Genomic DNA, 24988 nt, shown 5'->3' with positions numbered 1-24988 from the left:
CGCGCGTGCGGACGTCCGGGAAGCGCGCGCGCCGCCGTGGCCGCCACCGCCGAGCCTAGTCCGAGTAGCCGTAGTGGGTTTGGAAGGTGATGGCCCGGGATCGGGGCCTTGAGGTGGCGTCCCTCGCTGTTCCAGTGTTCGCTGCCGGGGCCTCCGTCCGCTCGTCGCCATGAGAGGTCAGGCTGGGGGAAGTGGACCGGGGAGCGGGGAGCGGGGAGGCGAGGGGCCGCGGCGGAGGGGCTCGGGGAATAACCGCGGCACCGAAGCTCGAGCGTGGGTGGAAGCTGCGCCGTGGATTCCGGAAGACTTGCTTGCGTTTACTTGCTTCTGGCTGTTTTCGCCGTTTCTTTGCCTGTGCATGGAGGAATGTGGGAGGGTTGTGTGTTTTTTGCCCGCCCACGTCGGTCTTCAGGCGTTTGAGGGAATTAATGGCACCCGTGGTGTCGGAGCTTCGGTGGAAGCCTTTATAAAACAAAGCTGCCAGACAGTAACTGAAAAAAAAAAAAAATACCTCAATACTAGAAATGAAATGACACAGAACGTGCCCCGAGGTCCACCTTCGATTCCTCCCATAGAAATGGCATGCGGGGGTCAGGCTCTGCGTTTCGTCATCTGGGACTCTGGCTTTGCTGTCCATATGGGTCACCTAGGGACCCCTTCCTATCAGTTTCCCTTCGTCTTCAGTCCCCGCCACCGGTGGTGGCATCTTTACTATCCTATTCAGACTAGAGTCACCTAGCAATTATATGGCGACTCCCAAAGTCTCCCCGATTTTAAAGGTATAACATCCTTTCGAGGGGAGGAAGGTAATAATCTTGGTATTAATTATAGGAAACCTTTTTATTAGCTTTGGGAAAGCAGATTCAGCATAAAATAAAACTTGTAGGTCACCTAAATTGAAATACTTATTAGTTACCCATGATAATAAGTCACTAAGATTTTTTTTTTTTTGCCTCCCTATGAAAAATACTCTTTCTTATGATGTCTTTGAAGAAGAATCTACATCAGGGATGAAACTGCTGTGGGTGGGCAGAGTAAATATACTGAAGTATTACAGCTTGAAGGATTGCTTTGACTCTTAAACTAATTCCGTCATCATTAGAGAATTTAGGCATCCAAAATTTAACGTTCTTGTAGCAGTTGTTCCCTGTATTTGTGAAACAGCAGAGCCATGTCATCGAGGGAGGAGAGTAGGAACAAGTGATACATAATCTCAAGTAATTTATCGCTTGTGATGATCAATCAGCTTCTCCTTAAGTGAGTAAAGTGAGCAATGTGTTGCCTGTATTTAACTACTGATTTAGAATATATTTTCTTTTATTTTTAGGAGACAGAACCCTGGAGCCAAAAAATCTGGACCATATAAAAAATATTCAAGGGTCATGCAAGCCAACTGTAGCCAACTGCATAGTCCTCCAGTAGGTGAAGGCAATGAGGGTGCCTCAGCCTCCCATTATGTCCATACACGATTGACAGGAGATGGTTCTTGTCTTCATTCTGGAGATGTTCATATACAGATAAACTCCAATCCTCAAGAACGTGCTGAAAATCCAAGCTCCAGACATACAAGGGCAGGTGTACGTAGCTGTACCTATGGATGTGTACATAGTCCCTTACAGAGTCACTCCCACAGCGAAGCAAGGCAGCCTGATGATACCATCATGGAGTCTGGAGATCATGGTAGTAGCTCCTTCTCAGAATTCCATTATCTCATCAAGTGGTTGCAAAAAAGTCTTCCATATATTCTGATTCTGGGTGTCAAACTTGTAATGCAGCATATAACAGGTAGGGTATAATAAGACATTGTTTCTTTGCTAAATTTATTTTTATTTCTTTATTGGTAATCTAACCTCATATGTTTCAGTTATTTTGTGTTTGATTTTTAAATTGTATGTTTCCTTTAAATATCATTGTTTAGTTCTTTGATTTTTTTTTTTCCTTTCAATTAACTGGAGCTTATTTTCTAACAGGAATTTCTCTTGGAATTGGGCTGCTTACAACTTTTATGTATGCAAACAAAAGCATTGTAAATCAGGTTTTTCTAAGAGTAAGTATAACAAGTAACTAAAAAAATTTAACTGTTTCTGTAGTATTATACTTAATTTTGAGAAAGATAGAAAATAAGATTGACAAATTTAAATGTGTACTGTAACATCCATGTTGTTAAATTTTGTTACCTAAATGATCTAGAATAAATGATCGGTCCTAATGCCGAGATGCTCCACCTTATTTTCTAGAAATACATTGCTGAGGGGAGCAGTGGGTAAAACAGGAGAGGTCTGTTGTACCATGTGGGTTAGCTCCCTGTGGGGGATCCAGACTCCTGCAGATTGCTTCATAATGCTGAGACTTAATCCCTTTAGTCACGGGGAGGACCCAGGATTAAAAGATTTACAGTGCACTATTTGATCTGGTTTAAGTACCTTCATGTTTTATGAGTTAATTTGACCATACTAACTAATACAGTCATCATTAAAAACTTTAGCTGTAAGATTTTTAAGTTAAATAAAATGCACATTGAATAAATGGGTTTTCAACTGTTTAGGTCTCTCTTATTTAAAGAAAATTAATCCCCGGAAGTTGACATAAAATAAATTACATATAAGTCACTGAGAGGATTAGCTTCTAAAGTTTCATTTTCAAGCAATTTTAAAGAGCTGTATCTATGTAAAGAATCAAGCATTTTCACATGGAAATTTGTAGTCGGAACTTATCAAACTATAAAAAAAATGTAGAGTTTGGGGACTCCCTGATGGCCTAGGGATTGGACCTCAGCACTTTCACCCCTGGGGTTGATCCCCAGCCAGGGAGCTAATCTACATAGCCCAGCAGACATCTGTGTCACCTGCTGCTCTCCCTAGCACTGTATTTTAGTAGCCTGTTCTGCTTCCTTTCCCAATCCCCTGCCCCACACCTTTGGCTGGACCCCAGTTCTACACACATACACAAAAAAAAACTTAAAAAATTAGGATGTAAAACTGTAAACTAGTAATTAAAACTTAACTTTGAAGTTAAAAGCAATTACCTTAAGTTTTGTCTGAGAATGTTTAAATTTTTAAAGTTAGTTATAAACCCCAATCATTTTAAATATGTTTAAAAAATTACGTCAGATGTAAAATAGAGAGCTGGAAGAGCAAAGTTTGCATTTTTTTTTTTAAGATTTATTTATTCATACAGAACTGGGGCACAGGCCAGAGATGTGGAGGGTGAGAGGATTCACCAGAGACAGAGTGGGGAGCAGAACAGGCAGATCAATGACGTACACTGCTGAGGGAAGCAGAGGGCGGGTCAGGAAAGGTCTGCCATACCATGTGGCTCTCCTCCGGGGCAGGTGGGGATCGAACTCATGCAGAAGTAGCTCTTAGTGCTGTGCTTTAACCTGCTGCGCCAACAGGGAGGGCCCAAAGTTTGCATTTTAATGAGTGCTTTATGTTAACTTGTAGAAGATTTGGTTTTTCTGAAACATAGGTAATAGCCAAGAAACTTGTATTTTAAAAATGTGTAAAAGAATTGTCTTTTATATATAGTGTAATGTACAACTTAACATTTTTTATTTTTATTGATTAATCTATAAAGATGTCCTAAGTTAATAAATTATTAAAATAATGACATTTACAGTTCTGGCATATTTCATTATAACATAAAATTGTTTATTTTTCAGGAAAGGTGCTCAAAGATTCAGTGTGCTTGGTTACTGGTATTCTTAGCAGGATCTTCTGTTCTTTTATATTACGCCTTTCATTCTCAGTCACTTTATTACAGGTAATTAGAGATCCAAGTATACAAACACATTTTTAATATAAAATTTATTCCATAGCATTTTGTTTGTACTTGCACATATTTAACAATTTATTACCTGTCTCCTTCCAAAATTTAGAATTGTGACTTACTTAGATTTGTATCCCTAGTGCCTTCGCTTAAAAGCAAGTGCTCAATATTAATTTTCTGATAATTTTCTATTTATCAAGTTATTAGCACTTTTAGATTTGTAGTTATCTTCTGAATTTTGATAATCAAAATTTGTATATATTTAACATGTACATGATGTTTTGACATATGTGTACACTCAGGTGTACATTTTGAAATACCACAGGCTAATTATCACCTCCCCTTTGTTACCTTTTGTGTATGTTATGAAAACACAGGGATAGTTAAGTTTCCATGTTAGATGGAAGTATTCTCAATTTTTGCCTTTAAAGCAGATAATTAGAAGTCCTGGTTTCAGTGGAGTTGGAGCCATATAGACAACTCTGTAGGTGGAGCCAGTATCTCTTGGATTGGAATGGGTGGGTAGGAGTAAAAATCAAGAATGACCCCTGGGCTTTAGTCTAAGTAGCTGACTAAAGGGTGGGTGCAGCTGACTGCACTAGGGAAGACAGAAAAGGAACTGGTTTTCAGGGGAAAATCAGTAATTTTGTTTAGAGCATGTTAAGTTTGAGAAGTGATACAGAAGTATTCAGAAAGTGATTATAGCTCTATGTCATGAGCTCAGATAGAAGTTAGGGGTGTAAATTTTGGTGTTAACCGAATGTGGTTGATAATTAATTACCATGGGGCTCGCTAAAACTAACCAGAGAAAAAGTAGACAGAAAAGGATCAGAGACCAGACATATCCACAATCAGAACAAAAGGACTAAAAAAGATCCATCATCACCTATGAAGCAAATTAGGACAATATAGTGTCAGAAATCTAAGGAAAAAATACTCCAAGTCAGAAGATGGAAAAGGAAATAACTGAAGTTAGCAAAACCAAGAGTTGGTGATCTTGACAAAAGAAATTCAGTTGAAAAGGGGGAAGGGATTTGAATGGTTAAGGAGAGAATGGCACATGTCTAGTAGTGGTGAATTTTTTAGTTTACAGGCTGGGAAGGTATTAACCCTGATGACTAGGAAAACTGATCTTTTTTCCTTTGGAGGAACAATTTGAAACATAAACATTTAAAGACCTCTCTAAAATAAGCAAATAGATATTATAATCTATTTATAGGAACTCCAACATACTGCCAAACATATCTTTTACACATCAACTTAAATATTTCAGCAATTAAAAAATATACTAGCAATACATAGTATGTTGCTCTGGTAAATTTTGATGTTTTTCTTTTGGTAGCTTAATTTTTTTAAATCCTACTTTGGAACATTTGAGCTTCTGGGAAGTGCTATGGATTATTGGAATTACAGACTTCATTCTGAAATTCTTCTCCATGGGCTTAAAATGCCTTATTTTATTGGTGCCTTCTTTCATCATGCCTTTTAAATCTAAGGTAAGAAATTAACTTTTGTTGGAAAAATGTTAGCAAACCAGATTAATCCTGTTTAGTCTTGATTTAAATAACTCCTTTTGTAATTTTCCAACTTGCTAAAAACCTATCTGTTACCTCACACTGACAACCATTTGCTCAAGAACTTGAATCTAAATATTAACCTAACCTAATAAAATTCAGAATTATATTTGCTTCAGAATAACCTAAAACTCAGTCTCAGTGTCATATATGGAAATTTTGTTCTCCTCTAGGGCACTATCAGTTAATAATTAAATGACTATATGTAGTTAACTGAATGGCATCCTGGATTCAATAAAAACCTTAATATAAATTTTTTAATGAGCTTATGGTACATGTAGATATCTTCACTGTGTCATTCTTTAGAAAATGATTGAAAACAGACTTCCCAATGATAATAATATCGAAGTTTCCAGTCATGACTATTATCATTTGTATTATTGTCCCATACACTTATGTGCTCAGTCCAATACAGAATGTTTCTGCTGTGTATGTAAATAGCTTAGGTTACTCTATGTTTTTTCTTCCTCTTCCTTTTTAGGGTTACTGGTATATGCTTTTAGAAGAATTATGTCAATATTACCGAACTTTTGTCCCCATACCAGTTTGGTTTCGTTACCTTATAAGCTATGGGGAATTTGGTCATGTGACTACACAGAGTCTTGGAATATTGCTGGCATTACTCTACCTCATACTTAAAGTAAGTAATATACACAGAACTTACATATTACTGCGATTTTTCCCTTAGGCTGATTTATAATTTATTGTCATATCACTAGTTTGAAGTAATGGCAGATTTGTAGCTACTTAGAAATGAAAAAAATAAATAAAGATGGACCTCCCTACTATGAAGCTGAGACTTAACAAAAAATAAGTCCCAGGGAGCTAACCCATATGGCCCAGTAGATCTCTTCTGTCTCACCCACTTCTTCCCTGAGCAGTGTACTTCAGTAGATCTGCCTGTTCTGCTCCCCACTCTATCTTCTGGGGAATCGTCCTCTCATTCTTCCTCATCCCCTGTACCTCTGGCTTATACTCTAGCTCTTGTATGAATAAATAAGTAAATTTTTAAATATTCTGTAATTGAAGCTTAAATATATTTAGGATGAAATTATTAGTTTTTGTTATGCAAGTTAGTTAGTTATCAGTATTTGATGTTATGGGATCTTTATCATTGGTTTCTAGGTCTAGCAAATAGGACTTTCTGAATTAATAAATTATCTCCCTTTCTGTCAGCTTTTGGACTTTACTGGACATCTGAAAACTTTTCGACGGGTTTTGCGAATATTTTTTACGCGACCAGTAAGTACTTTTTAATCCATTAAGAAAAACACTTTTACCTTTCTTCATTTAAATACTTTTTTAGTTTAGTGACTTCTGAAGTGTGGATTTAATTTTTTAAACTTTTGTTATACTTTAGCACCAAGGTTATGGTAATGGTTTAGGAGTTTCATTTCTACAATCATTTTCCTGACTTGACATTGACAACCAATAATTATTACAGTGCTTAAGTATTGAATGAACTCTTGCCCTTTCAAATCACTTGATAGTCTTAAGGGCTTATAAACATTCACTTAATAATCTGTACTTTGATTTCTCTTCCTTGTAATCCACAAATGGTAACTTTGTGTATTTCCAATAACTCCTTATTCAGTGTCAGTGAAAGTGCTTCCTTAGTAATTTATTATGTATATAAAAAAAATCAATGCCTAAAATCATATCCATTGAAATTTCTTACTGAAGGAAACTTCCCCATCAATTCTTCTACGCAAATAAATTCTGCATTTAATTAAGGAAGTAAACAATTTAAAGGAATTTTTAGTAAGATTCCAAATTCAGCTATAAACTTGTTAAGATTCAAGTTAGCCAAGTTTACTCAGCTGTTGTTTCTGTCCTAGCCATTTTACTGTAATTGATATAGCAAGGCTCATGCTGATCTACTCTGTGAAGCAGAGAGCATATCTACTTATTAATGTAACAAATTGCAGATAAAGGGTAGCTAATAGTAGCCTCAAAGATTCTCAGTACTTAGGTGTCAGCATCAGATTTCAGAATATAATCCTGAATTTTGCAATCCATTAGTACTTAAATGGACTTGGGAAAGCTCTGGATCTGACTTACAAAAATACCAACCTAGTAATGTATGTTGAAAAAATAAAGGATTATCTCTGCAAAGTAGACCGAATTAACCACCAGAATACTCCCTAAGATACGATAGTAACAAGTTTTGCTATCTGTTTAGACATCTTTTAGTCAAGATACAGTAAAATTAAGAGATCAGATCTGGCCAAGTTTACTCAGCTGGTGTTTCTATCCTAGCCATTCTACTGTAATTGATCTAGTAAGGCTCATGCTGAACTACTCCGCTCTTTGAGGCAGAAAGAATATCTATCAGTCATCAATTATTCTGGTATCTCTTAGGATTATATAAGTGCCCTGGACCTGTGTATATATTTCCTTAATTTGGTAGAAAACTGCAGTCACCATCAGGATAAGTGTTTACCTGAAGTGAGTTTGCAGTGTCAAAAAAAAAGCTTTTAAAAGCTTGTCAGCATAATTATCTGCAGTATATTTAAATGACATTCTTCTGAAGGGAAGTTAGCACTAAGATCATCCATCAGTATCCTGATTTATTTTTGAAATCTTTAACATCCCAGTCTTGAAAAACCGACTTTTTAAATATTTTTATCCTCTGAATCATCGTTTCATTTTGTTAACCTTTGTAGTATAAGTTGTTTCAGATCATAACTTAAGATTATTGAGTCAACTTCAGGTTGTGGAATACATTTTGTTCCCATTGCCATAACTGAACTTTGGTGTTCTCTTCAGCCCTCTGGTTTCTACTGAAAACTGATCTCATCTGTCAACACTGTCTCATTTTGTCAACACCTAGAGTCTTAAATTTTGCTATTGGTAAGGAGGTTGTTAAACCTTAAAGAGATCATAAAATTTTTAAAGTAGAAGAAAAGGAAATTCAAAGACTCACATTATTGTTCAGTTTTGACAGTACACTATCCATGTGACATTTTTCAGTTTACACTTCTTTTGTAGAATCTTATTCTTTTCTGGTACTAAATGATCTTTTACAGTAACTAAGGACAATAAACATTTTTAGACTTAGTCGCCACTGTTTAGTCGTTTCTAAACCTTCACATTATACTTACCAGGAGAGCGGATTCCAAAAATTAAGATTCCTGGGTCATATCCCAGTATATATCTGCATCTATTGATCTCTGGTGTGAAGCTCAGAATCTATTTTAAAAGCAGTTTTTCTACATGAGTTACACTCAGCCAGCCAAGTTCTGATTGACTTCTGTTAACTACTGCCATAAGTAATCAATCACTGGGCTGTTTGACAATGCATGAATATAGATCTTATAATAATATTTCAGACTGTTAGTCTTTTAACCACTTGAAAATTGGTTGTTGAGTTTAAAGCACTATCATTTAGGGGGCTCTCCCTGGTAGCGCAACCGTTAAAGTACCACACTATGAAGATAACAGAAGCCACTGCAGCACAATTTCAATCCCCACCCAGGGAGCTGACTCATATGGCATGGCAGACCTCTTCTGACCCACCTGCTGCTCCCCTCAGCAGTGTATTTCAGTTCTATCCCCCACTCTGTCTCTGGTGAATCCTCTCATCTATACCACCTCTGGCCTGTACCCAGTTCTGTAAGCGTAAATAAATAAATCTTAAAAAAAAAAAAGCACTATCATTTGGAAATCCAGTAACCTAATAATCTTCTAGATTCTGTTATGCTTTTAATGATGTCACTTCGTAATTCCATCTAGGTGTTGCTTTACAGATGTAGTTTGGCTTTGAAATGTTTGTGTCCTTTAGAAATGTTTTCAAGTGCCTACTTCCAAGAGAATTGAGATATATAGCATCATCTATTATTTGAGGAACACGAAAGAAATAAATTTTTAGATAAACAGAACTTATTCCTTTCATAGAGTTATGGAGTAACTGCCAGCAAGAGACAGTGTTCGGATGTGGATGATATTTGTTCAATATGTCAAGCTGAATTTCAAAAGCCGATTCTTCTCATCTGTCAGGTAATTATATATATATATTTTTAAGATTTATTTATTTATTCACACAGAACTGGGGTACAGGCCAGAGATGTGGAGGGTGAGAGGATTCACCAGAGATAGAGTGGGGAGCAGAACAGGCAGATCGACGGAGTACACTGCTGAGGGGAGCAGCGGGCGGGTCAGGAGAGGTCTGCCATGCCATGTAGATCTCCTCAGGGGCAGGTGGGGATCGAACTCAGGCGGAAGTGGCTTAAGCTCCTTAATGCTGTGCTTTAACCCGCTGCGCCACCAGGGAGGGCCCAGGTAATTATATTTTTAAGAAACCTAAATATAATAAATACTTCCCTGTTACTTCACAAGGCGCTTTTTTATATTAGTTATAAGGGGGAAAAACTACAGTGTCTAGCAGAAAGTAGCATTCAGGACACATACTAGATAGCAATTCCTTATTTGTGTTAGGAGTTGTGAATTAGCTATATTATTCCTTGTGTTCTAATGATTTTTATGCAAAGCACTGTATGAAGGGGAAAATAATATGGTAGATTAAATGCCAGTGTGCTTGGAAAACAGGCTTTTTAAAATAATTTTAATAGTCTTTTAGAAACACTACTAGTATTTGTTATTAAATTGTGTAAGACCCTTCCCTCTATACTTTATAGCAATTACTCTCAGACTTTAAAGTATTAAGTCAATATATTTAATCTTAATGTTATCACCTTGATAGCTAATATTAAAAGTGGTTAGATTGCCCAGTCAAAAGAACACTGGTAGCTTTACCTATAACACCACTGTATTCTTAAATGTCAAACTTGCTGTTATCTCATTTGTTAAATAGAGGTCCTCTCCAAAATTCCTTTCAGCTCTAAGGAGTACGATTCTCTACAGTTAAGAACTTTAAGATTTTATTTATATTCACATAGAACAGCTGGGGTAAAGACCAGAGATGCAGAGAGGGAGATTCCCCAGAGACAGAGTGGGGCGCAGAGCAGGTTAATTGAAACACACTACTAAGAAGTGCACTTGGAGAGACAGGAGAGGTCTGCTGTACCTGGGAGGGGATTCAACTCAGGCCATCACAGTGGACTGTTGGGATGATAGAGCTGAGACTTAATCCTTATACCACCAGGGAGACCCCAGTTGAGGGTTTAAATTAAAATGTTGCCATGTATAAAATCTAGTTCTTAATTTACCTTACAGCATATATTTTGTGAAGAGTGCATTACCATATGGTTTAACAGAGAGAAAACATGTCCGCTGTGCAGAACTGTGATTTCAGACCATATAACTAAATGGAAAGATGGAGCCACTTCATCACATCTTCAGATATATTAAGTTGTTTAAACTGTTAAGGCCACAAGCACTTTCATTTGCTTGCAGTTATCATTAGGACTAGAATGGATTTCAGACAAAAGAAAAGAGGTTTCTCAACTGTCTTAGAATATTGTTAAGACATAAGTGTATACTTTATCAAAAGTGTAAAGGACGCTTTATTTAAAAAATTTGTAATGTTCAACTTCATGCAGCATTTGTTCTACCCGAATTATTTAACAGGTGATTACAGTGTTACGTTGTAAATTTATTTTCTTGTTAATGTCACCAAAACAGCAATTGGTTAACTAGATCTAGTGGGTTTAGAGGAACTCAGGTATTCTTTCCTGACACTGTTTTCAGAATAAAGAGTATTTTTCATATTTTAAGATACATGTTATCTGAAAGAATTTCCTTTAACATCAACTTTTATAATTCCCAATCTAAAAATTCTTAAAATTTTCATAAAATTTGTATTTTTAAAGTCCAAAAGCTATATTTTACCTGTAATAATCAGATTTTCTAAGTGGAGATTCATTTGCTGAGGATATATTTTAATACTATATTATTCTCTGTAGTGTGGTTAGCAATCAGTGAGAATAGATGATATAAATTCATTTTGTTTGTGAACTTCATACATTACAAATCCTGCCATCAGCTTTAATGGTCATGATCTTGCTTTTTGTATAGTGCCATGAACTGTCTTAAAGTAACTATTAAAATAATTCACATGGATTACAAACAGCTGGCCTCATTGATGATTTGAATAGTGCAACGAACTCCTAAACTCATAGAAAGAATTCTCTTATAACTATTCTTTTCCAGAGAAGTTTTGGAATCTAATTCTTGAATCACCATTGCTTGGGAGGCATCCAAGACCTTTGGGTAATGTGGTTTGTTTTCCTCTAGGAATCTGTGCAAAAGGTGGTGGTGGATAAGGGAGTGAGGCATATTTCTGCCTCCCCTTGAAACTTTTAAGTTTGGGAAATTGGGAGTTTAGAACACATGCAAAATCTGCAGCAGAAGTCTGAGAGCTGGTTATATTTAAGCACAGAGTATAAATAAAGCCTTTCATTTTTTTCTCTTAACATCTATCAGTTTGTACTCAAGAAAGAGATAGTGGGAAGGAAAAATTAGGAGGTAGAGGTAGAAAAACAAATATGCCGTGTTACAGGCTAAATTTAAAGGGTATTAACCAACCAGCTACAGGTTAAGTCACTTTCATGCTTATATGACCACCCAAATTGATGAGAACATCAAAAAACTTGTAACTTTTCCCCCCAACTAAACATTACCCAAACCACATTACCCAAACATTGTCTGGTTATAAATATCTATTGACTCGATGATGATATTTGTTAAGTGTCTAGTTTGCAAACCATTGCAAACGCTGAAACAATCTACTTGGCCTTAAATCACCTTCCTTCCTTTGTGATGAACTTAACAGCTGTTATTGAGGTATGTAGCAAAGAGATGGGCAAGAAAGCCAATTTGAGATTATACTTGGGGTGTGGAAAAAAGATCTAACTTGTTAAAAACATGAAAATGAGAATAGCATCTTACTACTTGGGTTGTATCAGCCCTACTGCAGTACCTCTTTACCATTACTTACTTACTGTCTGGTTATTCGGCTAGCTTTGTTTCTTAATATGGCTTAATAACAAAGGAGGTCCAAGAAGGAAACAATGAGTTTTTTGTTTGGACCTTTTTTTTAAGATAGCATTGGTTTATAATACTAAAAAAAAGTTCTATAGCATTACAATGCTGTACAGCATAATTCAACATCTGTATACACTATATCATAATATCACTGATTTCTACCCATCACCATTATTTTTGTTTTCTTAAGAAAAAAATGCAGTTCACATTATAAATTCAAAAGGAGGGAAATGTAATCGGAAAGCTGTGCCATCCACTACATAATGTTCATGAACTGAAAGCATTTCTCTACTCCTATTTTCCCTGAGAATGGGATTATAAAACCCATTCTCTGAATTCAGAGCACACCCTCTGAAAGATTGTCTCATCAGCATTAGGATCTGCTATTAACCTTATGAAAAGATAACTATTTTAAGAACTCTATAGGGAATTCATCTTGGAAAGTGTGATAGAATTAGCTCGTAATAAGTGGTTTATACAAAAAACACCTTGCATTAAATATATTAAAATAATAGATTTGTATACTACATTATTTTGTGTACATACATAAAATCAAATGTACTTGAAATGTGTGGCTGACCTAATTTGACTGTCAGCACAAGAAAGTCTTCATAGTGTTTTCACCTGAAGATAACTGTCACAAACTTTTTCTTGAATGTACCATTTCAATTCTACCTGATAACTTCGAAGTCAGACATATTAACATCCAATATATGAAGTCAGTACTAAAATTTGTTACATATTTAAGTAGATTCAATTTCTCTGCACAGTTTACATTTGTGATTCCTCACATATATAGTTTATCAAAACTGAGAATCTGAACATATCTAGCATGTTAAGGAAAATTATTGAAACCATATGTGTATATAATATTTACACTGTTATTTCTTCCTGTCTTAGGATAAAAAAAAATCACTTCTATTTTATGTTCATTCAGATTTTCATTTAATTTCTATTTACATTCATTCAATCCAAAATCAAATAATACAGTAAACTAAGTACAGATGAAAAGCAGAAAAGTTGTTACCCTCATAGCACTCCTAATAAGGCAGCTGAAGAATTTTACTCTGACAAATGCAAAGCCAACTCGGAGAAGGAGAAAAGTAATAGTTTAAAAAGAGCAAACACAAATGAACCCATCTTTCAGATGTTACTTCAGATAATCCACTGAGATAATACTTGTGCTGTAGTAGTAAATTAAGAATCACACAAGAAAATTTTATCAGCAAGAGACCACAAGTCATGTGTGACAAATACTTTTACGAATGCTTTGTTCAGCTTGCTAGTGTCTACTCCAAGGAAAAAAGATAGTGGTTTGGAAATTGCTATTTTTGTTTGAGAAATTAACCATTTCCAAAGCTTCAAAATCCACTCTTCATAAATTCAACATTTCTCATGAGAATAATCTGAGATCTAGCCCTTATAAGCTAGGAACCATATGTCTGAGTAACCAAAATAGTTAGATCCTATAATAAATATAAAATCCAAGGTTCAGTATACTACTACTATTGAAGATGCATTTTATTTATAATAATTTATTACCTATAGTAAAGAATGTTGAATTTATGGAGTATCATACATGCATCCCCCCCAAATTATGTTCTATTTTGAAAAATAGTATGGAAAAAATCCTTCTGGAAGGATGCAAATTATTTAAGAGCATAAAGGGCAAAAAGAACATAATTTTCTTAAAAATCTGTTCAAGTTCAATAATTAATACTTTACATTGTTAATCACAGCTGGTTTATAAATCCCAGTTTATTCTGTAATGCTACGAACCTTATAAAATCAAAATTAGTAAACTTTAGTTTTCAGTGATTATACTTTAATTAAAAAACAGCATGTATAAAATAAAAAAATATCCTGTAATAGCTTGATTTTAAAGAAAATAAGTGATGGTAAAAAGAAAAGCAGTCTCTTTTATACACTTACCTGGAATAATCATAAAGAACCCTTTTAGAAACTCAAGACTACTAATATTGACATTGTGTATCTTAAAACTATAGTTGGATTTTTACAAATAAATATAGGGTAAGCCATATTGCATAGGTGTGTGCTTTCTGTCTGTGACACTAATGTGGCACTTGACATGTTTTCACAGTCATAGTAGTAGGGATATCCATTTATGAAACATAATTTCTCAAACTTGCCACAGCATAGTAAATTAAATTCTTACTGCAAAGTTGGAAAAACTCTTAATTGTGTGGATGGTAGGTGTGCAATTAATGCTTTTTATGCAGGAAAGTTGCAATGTTTGCCACTATTGCTGGCAGTGCTAATGAAAATGGTTTAACTATAGGGTGGTTATAGCCAGCCAATCACAGTGCAAATGTTACTAAGACTGAGGAGAAACATTTTGGTGTCAAAATTTAGCTGGAATTTGGTCAGACAGTTAACACTACAGTTAATAAACACATTTGAAAAGAAGTATCAGTACAAGTCATTTACAGCCTTAAATAAAGTCTATACATGTCACCATAGTTTTTTGGGTTCTGTTTTATCAGACATCATAAACTTATAAAACAAATTTCTGCACTTTTAAGTATAATTTCTGCCCGTATTATTGTAGCTTCTAAGTTACTACCTATAGTCACAGAATTCTCAACAAGCTGCTGCAATAGAGGAGGAGGGAGCCTACAAGGAATGATTCTAAGGAAAAAAAGGAGGGAGGGTGCTTTTCTGTCCAGAGATGAACTGTTACCAACTCTTTCATTTATTGCCACAATTCAAGCTATATTTCCAATAAGTTTTTGTGGTTCGATTTTTGCCTAATGTCATAGGATTTCAACTCATCTCACTTGAACTGCCATTTAAATAAGCAAAGCTTTGCTCTCTTCTGACTGAATTCAACATGCATAAAGAATTTTATGGCTTGGATCCTATGGCTCAAAGTTTGGAAAATACAGCAAGCAGCATCTATTTTTAAAATCATAGGGTTGCAAAATACTACAAACTGACTTTGCACACTCAGACTGAAGACATTATAAAAAACAAAAAGAGGTGGTAAGACGCAACTGCAACTGCATGATCATCTATTATACCAGTTTGCACTGAAGTAATTTTTTTTATAAAGCTCTGCAGATAGTAAACCCTTTCACCAGCTAAAGTCATGGAAATGCTCTCTTTAAGGCAGGAAGTATTTAAGAAAGGTAAAGTTACCTATTTTATTCTTTGTACCTATAAATCACTTATGTAATTTTGTTACAATTTCAAAAACACAGTCTTGATAACTTATTTCCTAAATTAAGTCACTAAGTTTTTGTATTTACTGTGGAAGACATTCATCAAAAGGCCATCAAATATTTTTACAATCAAAAAATGTAGCCCCGGTATAGGAGAAACAAATTATACCTTTTTTCCTTTGAAAACTGCTGAGGAAAAAAATGTAAGGAAGGTAGACAGCAAAAACAGTAAAAAGAAGCAAAACTTAAAACCTTACCAATCTGCTGTAAAGAGATTAGTCACAGAGAGTGGACCATGGCAACACCCTCTTCCCCTGGATCTTCCCAAGTCCCTTATTTTGCCGCCCTCAGTATACATTTTATCCTGACTCTTCTGTCCTCCTTCAGCCATAGGCTGAACACATTTGGTTGTTGTCTTGAACCAAATACTGGTATAAGAACAGGTGGCAATATTTTTCCAGTGCACTGCAGGCCCAGAACAAGGATGAAATGAAGGACATACAACTTATGCCTATTTCCAAGGCTTCCAGTTAAGCTTAGCATGTAACAGTACTCCAAGTAGAAATGACCAAATAGATTCTTTTTTTCCCCCAAGTATTAGACAGGTATTGCAGTTGGGTTACTGAAAATAAACCCCAAGTCCACCCAACCCTTCAAACGAGCCACAGCTGTGGTTAACAATGATTCATTTGTATTTTTATTATTTCACCAAAAGAAGTAACAGAAAGTTGTCTGGCTTTCTTCACACCAACCAATAATTTCGCATTTTAAAGTTGGGATATTTTCCATAATGAGCTGAATCAAAAATCTATTTGAAAAATATATATTTATATAAAAAAAAGATTCAGGTTGTTTGCACGTAAAACATCAATTGACAAGTTTCTTTTGTCTTTGATTCCATGTTGCTGGAAAAAGTTTGACCAAGCTTGCATGCTAAATTGTCCTTAGTTGCAAGTATGACAGGCAATTTCATACTTTGCCTAATGAAAGATAACCCTTCTTCGACACAATCCAAATGTTAACAGTGATTCAGAAGCAACATCCTGTCTTTAATACTGTCAGTTTTGACCCATCAACAAGAAAATCCTTGGTAAGGTTGAGAAGATGTCGCTTAGAATCAATTAACTGATGTGCCTAAGAGTTCCACAATACTATTTTGCTTAGTTTTTTTTTTTTTTGCACCATTGATTTTTTAAAATCCATGTTTTATTCTTCCTCTGTCCAAAGTGTTCTATGTAACAGATTGACTCTTTGACTCTTTGAGACTGTCAGTTTGAATCTTCTTATTTCACCTTGCAGGAAGCTCATGTATCTCCTCCCCACCTTTTTTTTTTTTTTTTTTTTTTTTGCCTTAAATTCGGTAAAAGCATTGCTCTGTCATAGATTCATTCGAAGGTGCTCTGGTCGTTTGGAAATCATGGGAAAAGCTTGCTTTTTGTATGGCCCAGAGTTTGGCTGTCGTATTGGAAGTGGTGCTGAAGCTTCCCCACTCATTGTCACATCCATCTGCTCTATTCCACTTGTTTCCATTGGGTATTCCACAGGTGTCTGAGGATTGGCCGTGCTGGCTGAAGCACCTCTTCCCCAGAAATCCCCAGGAGAAAATTTGACTGGACTTTAAAACAAGAAGAGTTATCATTCATTTGTCTCAAGGGTTATCTCAACAAGAAAAATTTCATTAAAAGGAGAAGAAAAAGTAGGACATTTATATTCATTTAATTATAATTTGGTGTAGGATTAGCAAAGGCAAAAGATAAAGCCACCTCTTCCCTAGACTAATTGCTGGAGTTTCCTAATCTCTTTACCACTGTACTTGCCTCCATAAAATCCTCAATTTTTTTTTAATTATTATTTTATTACATCCTTAAAACAGTTTTCCACTGTGTTTACAAAAAAATATTTCGCCAAACCTTTGCCAGTCTTTTCCTCACCACATTCCAGGAACGTTCTTTTTGGTTTCTAAGAAAAGGCCACATTTTTTCTGCCCTTAGGACTTTTCCACAGGAGGCCGATCTTCTACACGTAATACCCTTTTACTTCAATTTTGGTAAGTCTAGCTAGCACTCTTCATTCTTACATGTTACTTCAACAGAGGCCTTTCTCTGACCACCATGAATAGGAGCCCTCATTATTCTTTGTTCTCTACCAATATACTCTTAATTCTTTTACATATAACACTTGGAAATACTTGTAATTATATTATTTTGCCTTTTCTTCTTTGTTTATTGTGATTCCCACTAAATGAAGACATATCAGGAAAAGGAAAGTTCCTGTGTTAACCATGTGTCCCCAGCATACAGCACAGTATGCAATAAATGTTGTAATAAATGGAAAAAGAGGAAATCAGCTTATTTTCAGGAGGAAGGAAAGCTAAACTACATAACATCACAGTTTAGTCACAGGCTAGCCACCTGAAAATATAACAAAGCATAGCTGATGTGTTCATGCCAATCAAATAACTTGGAATAAATTTCTTAAGCAATACTCTTCTCGATTAAAAAAAAAAAGAATAACAAAGTCCAAAATACCTGACAGGTGTTCGTGGGCTGCCAATAAATCTTCGAGGTGATCTAATTTTTGGTTCAAAGGAAAACTTTTCTTTCACACTTTCAAGTACAGATGGAGCCACATATGTAAAACCCTGAAAGAGAGTTAACAGTGGAATACAGAACAGCATTTTGTCATAGATATTAGAATTAACAATGACTTGTTTAAGTCTCTGAAACACCAACACAACAACAGACACCTAAAATTTCCAATTTGTATAGCCTCCCATCTCCTCGATCTCATTTTACACCTGTGAACCTTTTTCAAGGCAGCTACCTCAATAAAGCTGAACTCTATTGAGCCCCAATTGCCAACAAAATTCTACTCTATCAATGAGTACAACAAATAGGAAAATGTACCTGTGATATTAAGATGTTAAATACCAAGATAAAACCAAAGAAATCCTAGTGTTTCAAGTCACATGCATATCAGCAACTAAAATGACAACTTCCAAAAGTTTCTCATTTATATTAAGCCAATGAAAACAGAATTCTATATTTGCTCTTTCTGGATTTTTCTTTTAAAGATTTATTTACGCATACAAGAACTGAGGTACAGGCCAGAAGTACAGCAGGGTGAGCAGACTCACCAGAGACAGAACGGGGAGCAGAACAGGTAGATGTTGTGAAATACACTGCTGAGGGGAGCAGCGGGTGAGACAGGAGAGGTCTGCTGAGCCACGTGGGTCATCTCCCTGACCAGGAACTGAACTCATGCTGCAGTGCTGGCAACACCCCGGCAATGTTGTCTTTAACCCCTGAGCCAGCAGGGAGGCCGAGATTGGATATTTTCTTAATGAGTAAGGAACACTTTGAAGATCCCTAATTGTAATAGCAATTTCTAGGTATCTGTAAGTTATAAGGGATAGTTTCCAAAAAAACAACCAACGAGCCAACCAATCTCAACAGTGTATTTCAGTGGATCTGCCTGCCCTGCTCCCCACCGTCTCTAGTGAATCCTCTCACCCCCACCTCTCTGGCCTATACCCCAGTTCTTATATGCATCAAAAAAATAAATGTTTTAAAACAAACAAACAAAACCTTAGGTTAGCTACATGAAACACAAACTGAATTTTCTTTTTTTTTTTTTTTGAATTTTCTTTTTTTAAGATATATTTCTTTATGCATACAGAACTGGGGTACAGGCCAGAGGTGCAAGGGCAGTGAGAGGGTTCACCAGAGACAGCGTGGGAACAGAACAGGCAGACTGACCGAAATACACTGCTGAAGATAGCAGTGGGTGGGTCAAGAGAGGTCCGCCTCGCCATGTGGGTCACCATCTTGGCTCCATGATGAAGTGTGATGAAGCGGCTGTAGCTAGCTTTGCAGTGCTGCGCTTTAACCCGCTGCACCACCAGGGAGGGCCCACAAACTGAATTTTCTTATTGGAAGGAACATTCTCATACTTAATTTCTCATGGATACATGGAAATTCTTTTACTTACCAGAAAGACCTGGTTGGCACTTTCACTGAGAGTTGAGTCATCTGGGCTGTCAACAGGTGTCTGACGTGTAAACTTTGAATCAAACTGACTCACATCCTCTTCAGATTGCTTTAAAAAAGCAAATTATCAGAAAATGAGGACCAGTTTATATTAGACATATCAAATGTTTTACATCAAAAGAGGTGACTCTAAATAGAGTTCTTTTCATAAACTAGTCTTACGAGGCACAGTAGGTAGAAAGTATCCAAGGTCAAATTTCACCCTCAAATTCAATCCCCAGCCAGGGAGGTGACCCACGTGGCTCAGCAGACCTCTCCTGTCTTGCCTATTGCTCCCCTCAGTAGTGTATTTCATAACATCTTCCTGTTCTGCTCCCCACTCTTTCTCAAATTTTAAATGTACCGAGATATCTTAATAGATTACCATTCCCATTAAAAATTAAAAATTTGACTATTCCTGCTCACAAAGCTTCCATGTGCCTATCGTCTACTAGTTAAATCCTGATTTATCAGTCAACTGTTGCAGGTTTGTAATGAACCTGAAAACCAATTGAAGCACAGTACAAATTGAAAACACATTTGTACACCATCTGTTAAAAATCTCTCTTCTAGCTCATTTCATTCCTTCAGATTTCTTAAGGAATAAAAATATTCTCTTCTACATAAGTATATTTTCTTATGAAAGAATATTATCAACTAGATCTAACTACCAAGTTTGTTGCTTTATTTCCTTCTCTCTGGGACATCAGACTACACGGTCATGTCAACAGATTCTGGATACAAACATGAAAAGCACCCAAAGATGGTAGATAACTGAACAGCAATAAGTGTCCAAAGATGGTAAATAACTGAACATCAATAAAAATAACTACAATGGATTGAAGCAAATATATTAAAAAGGCCTGAATTTAAATAATCAAAATTTACTGGTCAATTTTAGAAGATACTATGAAATAAATTCTTAAAACTGAAAGAAACAAGTATCTTTTCTGCTTTCCTGTTTAACTATATATATCTCTTGTATCCAAACAAGTGATATAAGTGTCTTTTTATGGAAGGATTCCAGCTAATAAACAATAACTATATTAGAATAACACAACTGTGCAACCTCCTAATGAAATCATAAAACCAGGCAAGTTTCTCAATCTCAGTACTACTGACATATTTGCCTCATAATCCTTGTTGTAGGAGGCAGTCCTATATATTATAATCTGTTTAGCAGCATCTCTGAACCTCTATACAAATAGCATCTCCTCTAATTGTGACAACTTATCTCCAGACACTGCCAAATCTACCTTCATTGAGAAACACTGACATAAGCAAAGATCAATGATCACAGTATCAAAAAAGGAAATACAACCATACATTATGCTTCCCAATTACAACACACAACATCCCCAGTTTAATCTGAATCAGATCAAGTATCTAAATATGCCAGGGAAGAAACTGAGAGGGAACATCTAAAAATGGAAAGAAACTTAACAATATATAGTAACCAACTGTACAAAACCTGACTGAATCCTTATAAACAAACCAATAGTAAAAAAGAAACATTTGGCAAACTGTCAGTTAGTTATTTGTGGTGATAGTATGGTAGTTAACGTTTATTATTTAAATGAAATGACTGATAATTACTGAATCTGGGCAATGGTACATAAGAGCTAATTATCCTCCTTACAATAAGATAGTGAATTTTTTTTAAAGATTTATTTATCTATGCATACAGAACTGGGGTGCAGGCCAGAGGTGCAGGGGTGGTCAAAGGATTGATTCACCAGAGACAGAGTGGGGAGCAGAACAGTGTACAACTGATGAAGTACACTGCTGAGGGGAGCAGCGGGAGGGTCAGGAGAGGTCTGCCGCATCATGTGGTCACCTCCGGGGATGGGGATTGAACTCACGCTGAAGTGGCTTTTTGCTGCTGAGAGCTGTGCTTTAACCCACTGTGCCACCAGGGAGGGCCCAGATGGTGAATTTTTAAAGCAAGTCAGCTTGTTCTCTAAAAACCAAATAATCACCACCATTATCCATTTCCCTCTACTCCACCTTAATACCCATAAGAGGAAAAAAAAAAAACTGGTATTTTCTCAAATTTTATGGTGGGAGAAAGACAAGAACTGACACACTAGTTTACTCAAACATATTATGGTTTCAATTGTTTCCCCATTGCCCTTGATGACATGTTGAGGTTTTAACCTCCAGTACTTCAGAATGTGACTGTATGTGCAATGTGGGTCACTGCAATGTCAAGGTGAGATCACAGTGGAGTAGGGAGGGATCTTAATCCATTTTTACTGATATCCCTATAAAAAGGGAAAAATTGGCCCTCCCTGGTGGCAGAAGGGATTAAATCACAGCACTATGAAGCTATCTGCAGCCACTACAGCATGAGTTTGCTCCCCAGCCAGGGTGGTGACCCCAGTATACTTCAGTCAACCTGCCTGTTCTGTTCCCCAGTCTTGTGAATGGTCACACATACCCCTCCACCACCACCACCACCCCACTTCCCCACACTCCTCTGGCCTTTACCCCTTCTTGTATGCATAAATTATTTTTTAAAAGGTGGAGGGTGGAATCTGGACACAAATCTACACACAAGGAATATGTTACATAAACATGAAAGCAGAGCTCAGGTGATATATCTATAAATAAAAAAATGCCAAAGACTGCCAGAAAACTAGAAGCGTGGAGAGACAATGAACGGTTTCTCTCATAGGCTTCAGAAAGAATCAATCCTGCCAATAAGGTTAAATTCTAAGAAAAACAAAACAAAGCAAATATATAAATAAAAATCTAAAGTCCCAACTACTTCAACTATTTAGATATCATATAGACAACCAACTTAAAAATAGTTAATACAGTCATGAATTACTGCATTAGTTTCTAAAAATGTTGTACAGAGTAACTTTTCAGAAAATAGATCAAAGTTTTACAATTAATATTTCTGACTGTCTAAGCTGTATATGCTTTGATGTATACATACCAACAGAGGCTTAAAGGGGGGCTCCACCTTTCGAGCCAGCAGTTCTTCCCAGTTAATATGTCTGAAAAATGGATGAGCCTACAAAAAGAAGTGAAAAGCACACTTTACAGGATTGACAAATTAACTCCCTGTCTGAAGTCACTAATCACAAAATAAGCTATACTTATAAACAGTTAAATACAACTTTCATAAACATGTAAAGTAATCCCTTCAAATCACCAAACATGCCAATCCCTACTTGAACCTCTCCAGCATCCCCAGGGCCAGCTCCAAGACGGGAAGCAGCATTTCTTTTCAGCAGCTTTAAGGAGGGGAGAAAAAAAAACAAACCACCAATGAATCTTACTTAGTCAAACTGATAATTTTGCATTATAGAATGTGCTTTTATCTACTTTGCCCTGAGAAAATATGATTTATTTATTACTCCTTGATATTGTTTGGGAACAAAAAAAGAAAATCTTTAGACAAATTTGTACTGTGCTCTTTTTGTTCATATTTATGATTCTTTATTCAAAATATATCTCAAATTCTATCTATTTGACTTATAGTTTCAATGCCTTTTTTAAGAACCCTACCTTTTTAAGCAGATCTCTGGCTTCTTGTGTGAGGTAGGGAGGCAAATTGAGTTTACATTTGAGGATTTTGTCAATTGTTTTCTTTCTATTCTCCCCTGTGAATGGGGGCTAAATGTAGAAGAAAGTGAGAACAATTAGCATATAAAAATCAAATTTTAAATAACAGAATTATCCATTTCCTGAATTAGTAATGCAGAGATCAGCAATGTATGCTGTGAAGTGGGGTGAATGTCAAAAGACACAACGGGACAGGAGAAACTGTAATGTCCTAAATGGATCTAGGTTCCCACCATTAACTTTCTAACTGATAATACGTTGAACATGTAAACTTATTTTTTATTACTGTTATTATTTACATTTAAAAAGGACAGGTGTATAAGAGAAAAAGAGAGACATAGTGTCAGTCAAAGGTAAGCAGAGAGAAGAGTTGCTGACCATGTAATTTTAAGCTGTTTCTCCATTTATAATTTTACATGCATTTTACAGGACTATCATGACATGGATGTTTAAATGAAATGTTTTTAAAAGTATGGAGGCCTATGTTACTAATACAGATTAATTAATGTTACATTTCCAAAAATAGCTACATGGTATAACCTTTTTTAAAAACACAGGGAAGGTCTCTGGCTATAGTGGTTTAGTAAGTACTCAACACAGAACAAATACATGCAGCTTTTAACTGTGCACCTACTGCTCCAGTCAGCATGTCATACATTAATGCTCCCAAACTCCACCAATCAACAGCTCGATTGTGCCCACTTCTCATCAAAATTTCAGGGGCCCTACAAAGAGGAAAAAAAAATACATCTTAAAATTCACCCATTTGCCTTTCATCTGAATTAGAATTTTGTAAACAATATAAAGCCAAAAGATGCTAGAGGAAATTAAGCACACTATTACTTAAACCAGATAAAAGTTAGCTATTACCCCCAACCAGTTATATTTCTTTCAACATGCAGCTCACATGTATTCTATTGTTCCACAAAATGTGTGTGTGACTGTTCCATCATGAATAGATTCTTTGCATAGTCCAAAGTCTGTTAGTTTCACATGACCTACAATAAAAAATTACAGTATGGTTATTCTGAGATTTCTAAGCAGTGTTTTGTCATAATTTACTAAACAATAATTCTCTCTAAGGAAATTTTTCTGCCTTAGTTTTTTGAAGATATCTAAAGCTAGCAGAGGTCCCATCCATAAAAAGGGACACTAACTACTTAAGGTCAGGTCAGAACCAACTTTTGTCATTAATATAATCTATCTAATGAAAGGAAATAGTGCGAAAAAAATAGAAAAGTTTAGCTAAGGTTTCAGCTTTACCTGTAACTAGAACATTTTATCATCCTGAGATACTAAGATCTGGGAAAACTTCTTGATGAAACCCAATTTAAGTACTCAGACCCAAAAATATTCGACATCTTTAAACAAAGGTACTGTACATCACATTATACTTCAAATATGTAGCTTTATCACAGTATACTATCACCTGACAGTTCTTAAAATTGTCTCAGAAAGTCACTATAAAGTCAACTTATTTTACCAATGCTACTAGTTGAGGAGAAACAAATTGTCTAAAAAAAAAAGAGCGAGAAAGAGAAATCATTATCTCTGATCCAAACAATGAAAAACTCACCAATTTACAAAAAAAAATTTCAGTTCAAGTTTAGTTTTACTGAAGTCACTAAATATCTGATAGTTCTACAATGTAGGGACCTTAACTATTACAGGTTTATTACCAAGAAAAGGCAATGAAATATTGAGTCACTTTAAATGTGTCCTATATACTGATGCACTCAAGGTTATGGACTGAAGACATTAACTAGTTACTTTCCTATTCTATTGTTTGCCTTAGAATTTATTTCAGAATCCAGGATGGGACAGAACTGGAAGGAGAGTAAAGTTCTTAAATATAGCATTTCTCCTAAGGAAAAAGAAAGGGGGAAAAAAAACACAATTTGAAATCATTCCGGCA

General features: G+C 35.8%; 2 protein-coding genes across 3 annotated transcripts in view; one reads left to right on the top strand and one right to left on the bottom strand.

Moving 5' to 3' along the window:
- The first annotated feature begins 36 nt into the window (after positions 1-36).
- RNFT1 (ring finger protein, transmembrane 1) lies at positions 37-11399 on the top strand. The gene is made up of 9 exons (XM_004684444.2): positions 37-176; positions 1328-1785; positions 1971-2047; positions 3662-3762; positions 5111-5264; positions 5824-5982; positions 6519-6584; positions 9240-9341; positions 10518-11399. The coding sequence occupies exons 2-9, from the start codon at positions 1383-1385 to the stop codon at positions 10650-10652; spliced, it is 1197 nt and encodes a 398-aa protein (XP_004684501.1). The 5' UTR covers positions 37-176; positions 1328-1382; the 3' UTR covers positions 10653-11399.
- Positions 11400-13208: 1809 nt separating this feature from the next.
- The window catches only part of RPS6KB1 (ribosomal protein S6 kinase, 70kDa, polypeptide 1), a 35249-nt gene continuing 23469 nt past the window's right edge, over positions 13209-24988 (bottom strand). The window contains exons 8-15 of one of the 2 annotated variants that reach the window (XM_004684441.1): positions 23981-24071; positions 23708-23798; positions 23017-23124; positions 22680-22742; positions 22442-22519; positions 19460-19567; positions 17998-18110; positions 13209-17084 (exon numbers count right to left, since the gene is read on the bottom strand). In XM_004684441.1, the coding sequence (XP_004684498.1) occupies positions 16847-17084; positions 17998-18110; positions 19460-19567; positions 22442-22519; positions 22680-22742; positions 23017-23124; positions 23708-23798; positions 23981-24071 (890 nt within the window). In that variant the 3' untranslated portion in view covers positions 13209-16846. The remainder of the gene's footprint in view (positions 17085-17997; positions 18111-19459; positions 19568-22441; positions 22520-22679; positions 22743-23016; positions 23125-23707; positions 23799-23980; positions 24072-24988) is intronic. The other variant, XM_012726476.1, reaches the window with a different exon arrangement.

The sequence above is a fragment of the Condylura cristata genome, unplaced genomic scaffold (genome assembly GCF_000260355.1).
Source record: "Condylura cristata isolate star-nosed mole 26May11 unplaced genomic scaffold, ConCri1.0 scaffold00017, whole genome shotgun sequence".
Taxonomy (NCBI): Eukaryota; Metazoa; Chordata; class Mammalia; order Eulipotyphla; family Talpidae; genus Condylura; species Condylura cristata.
This window is presented reverse-complemented; position numbering and strand designations above follow the sequence as displayed.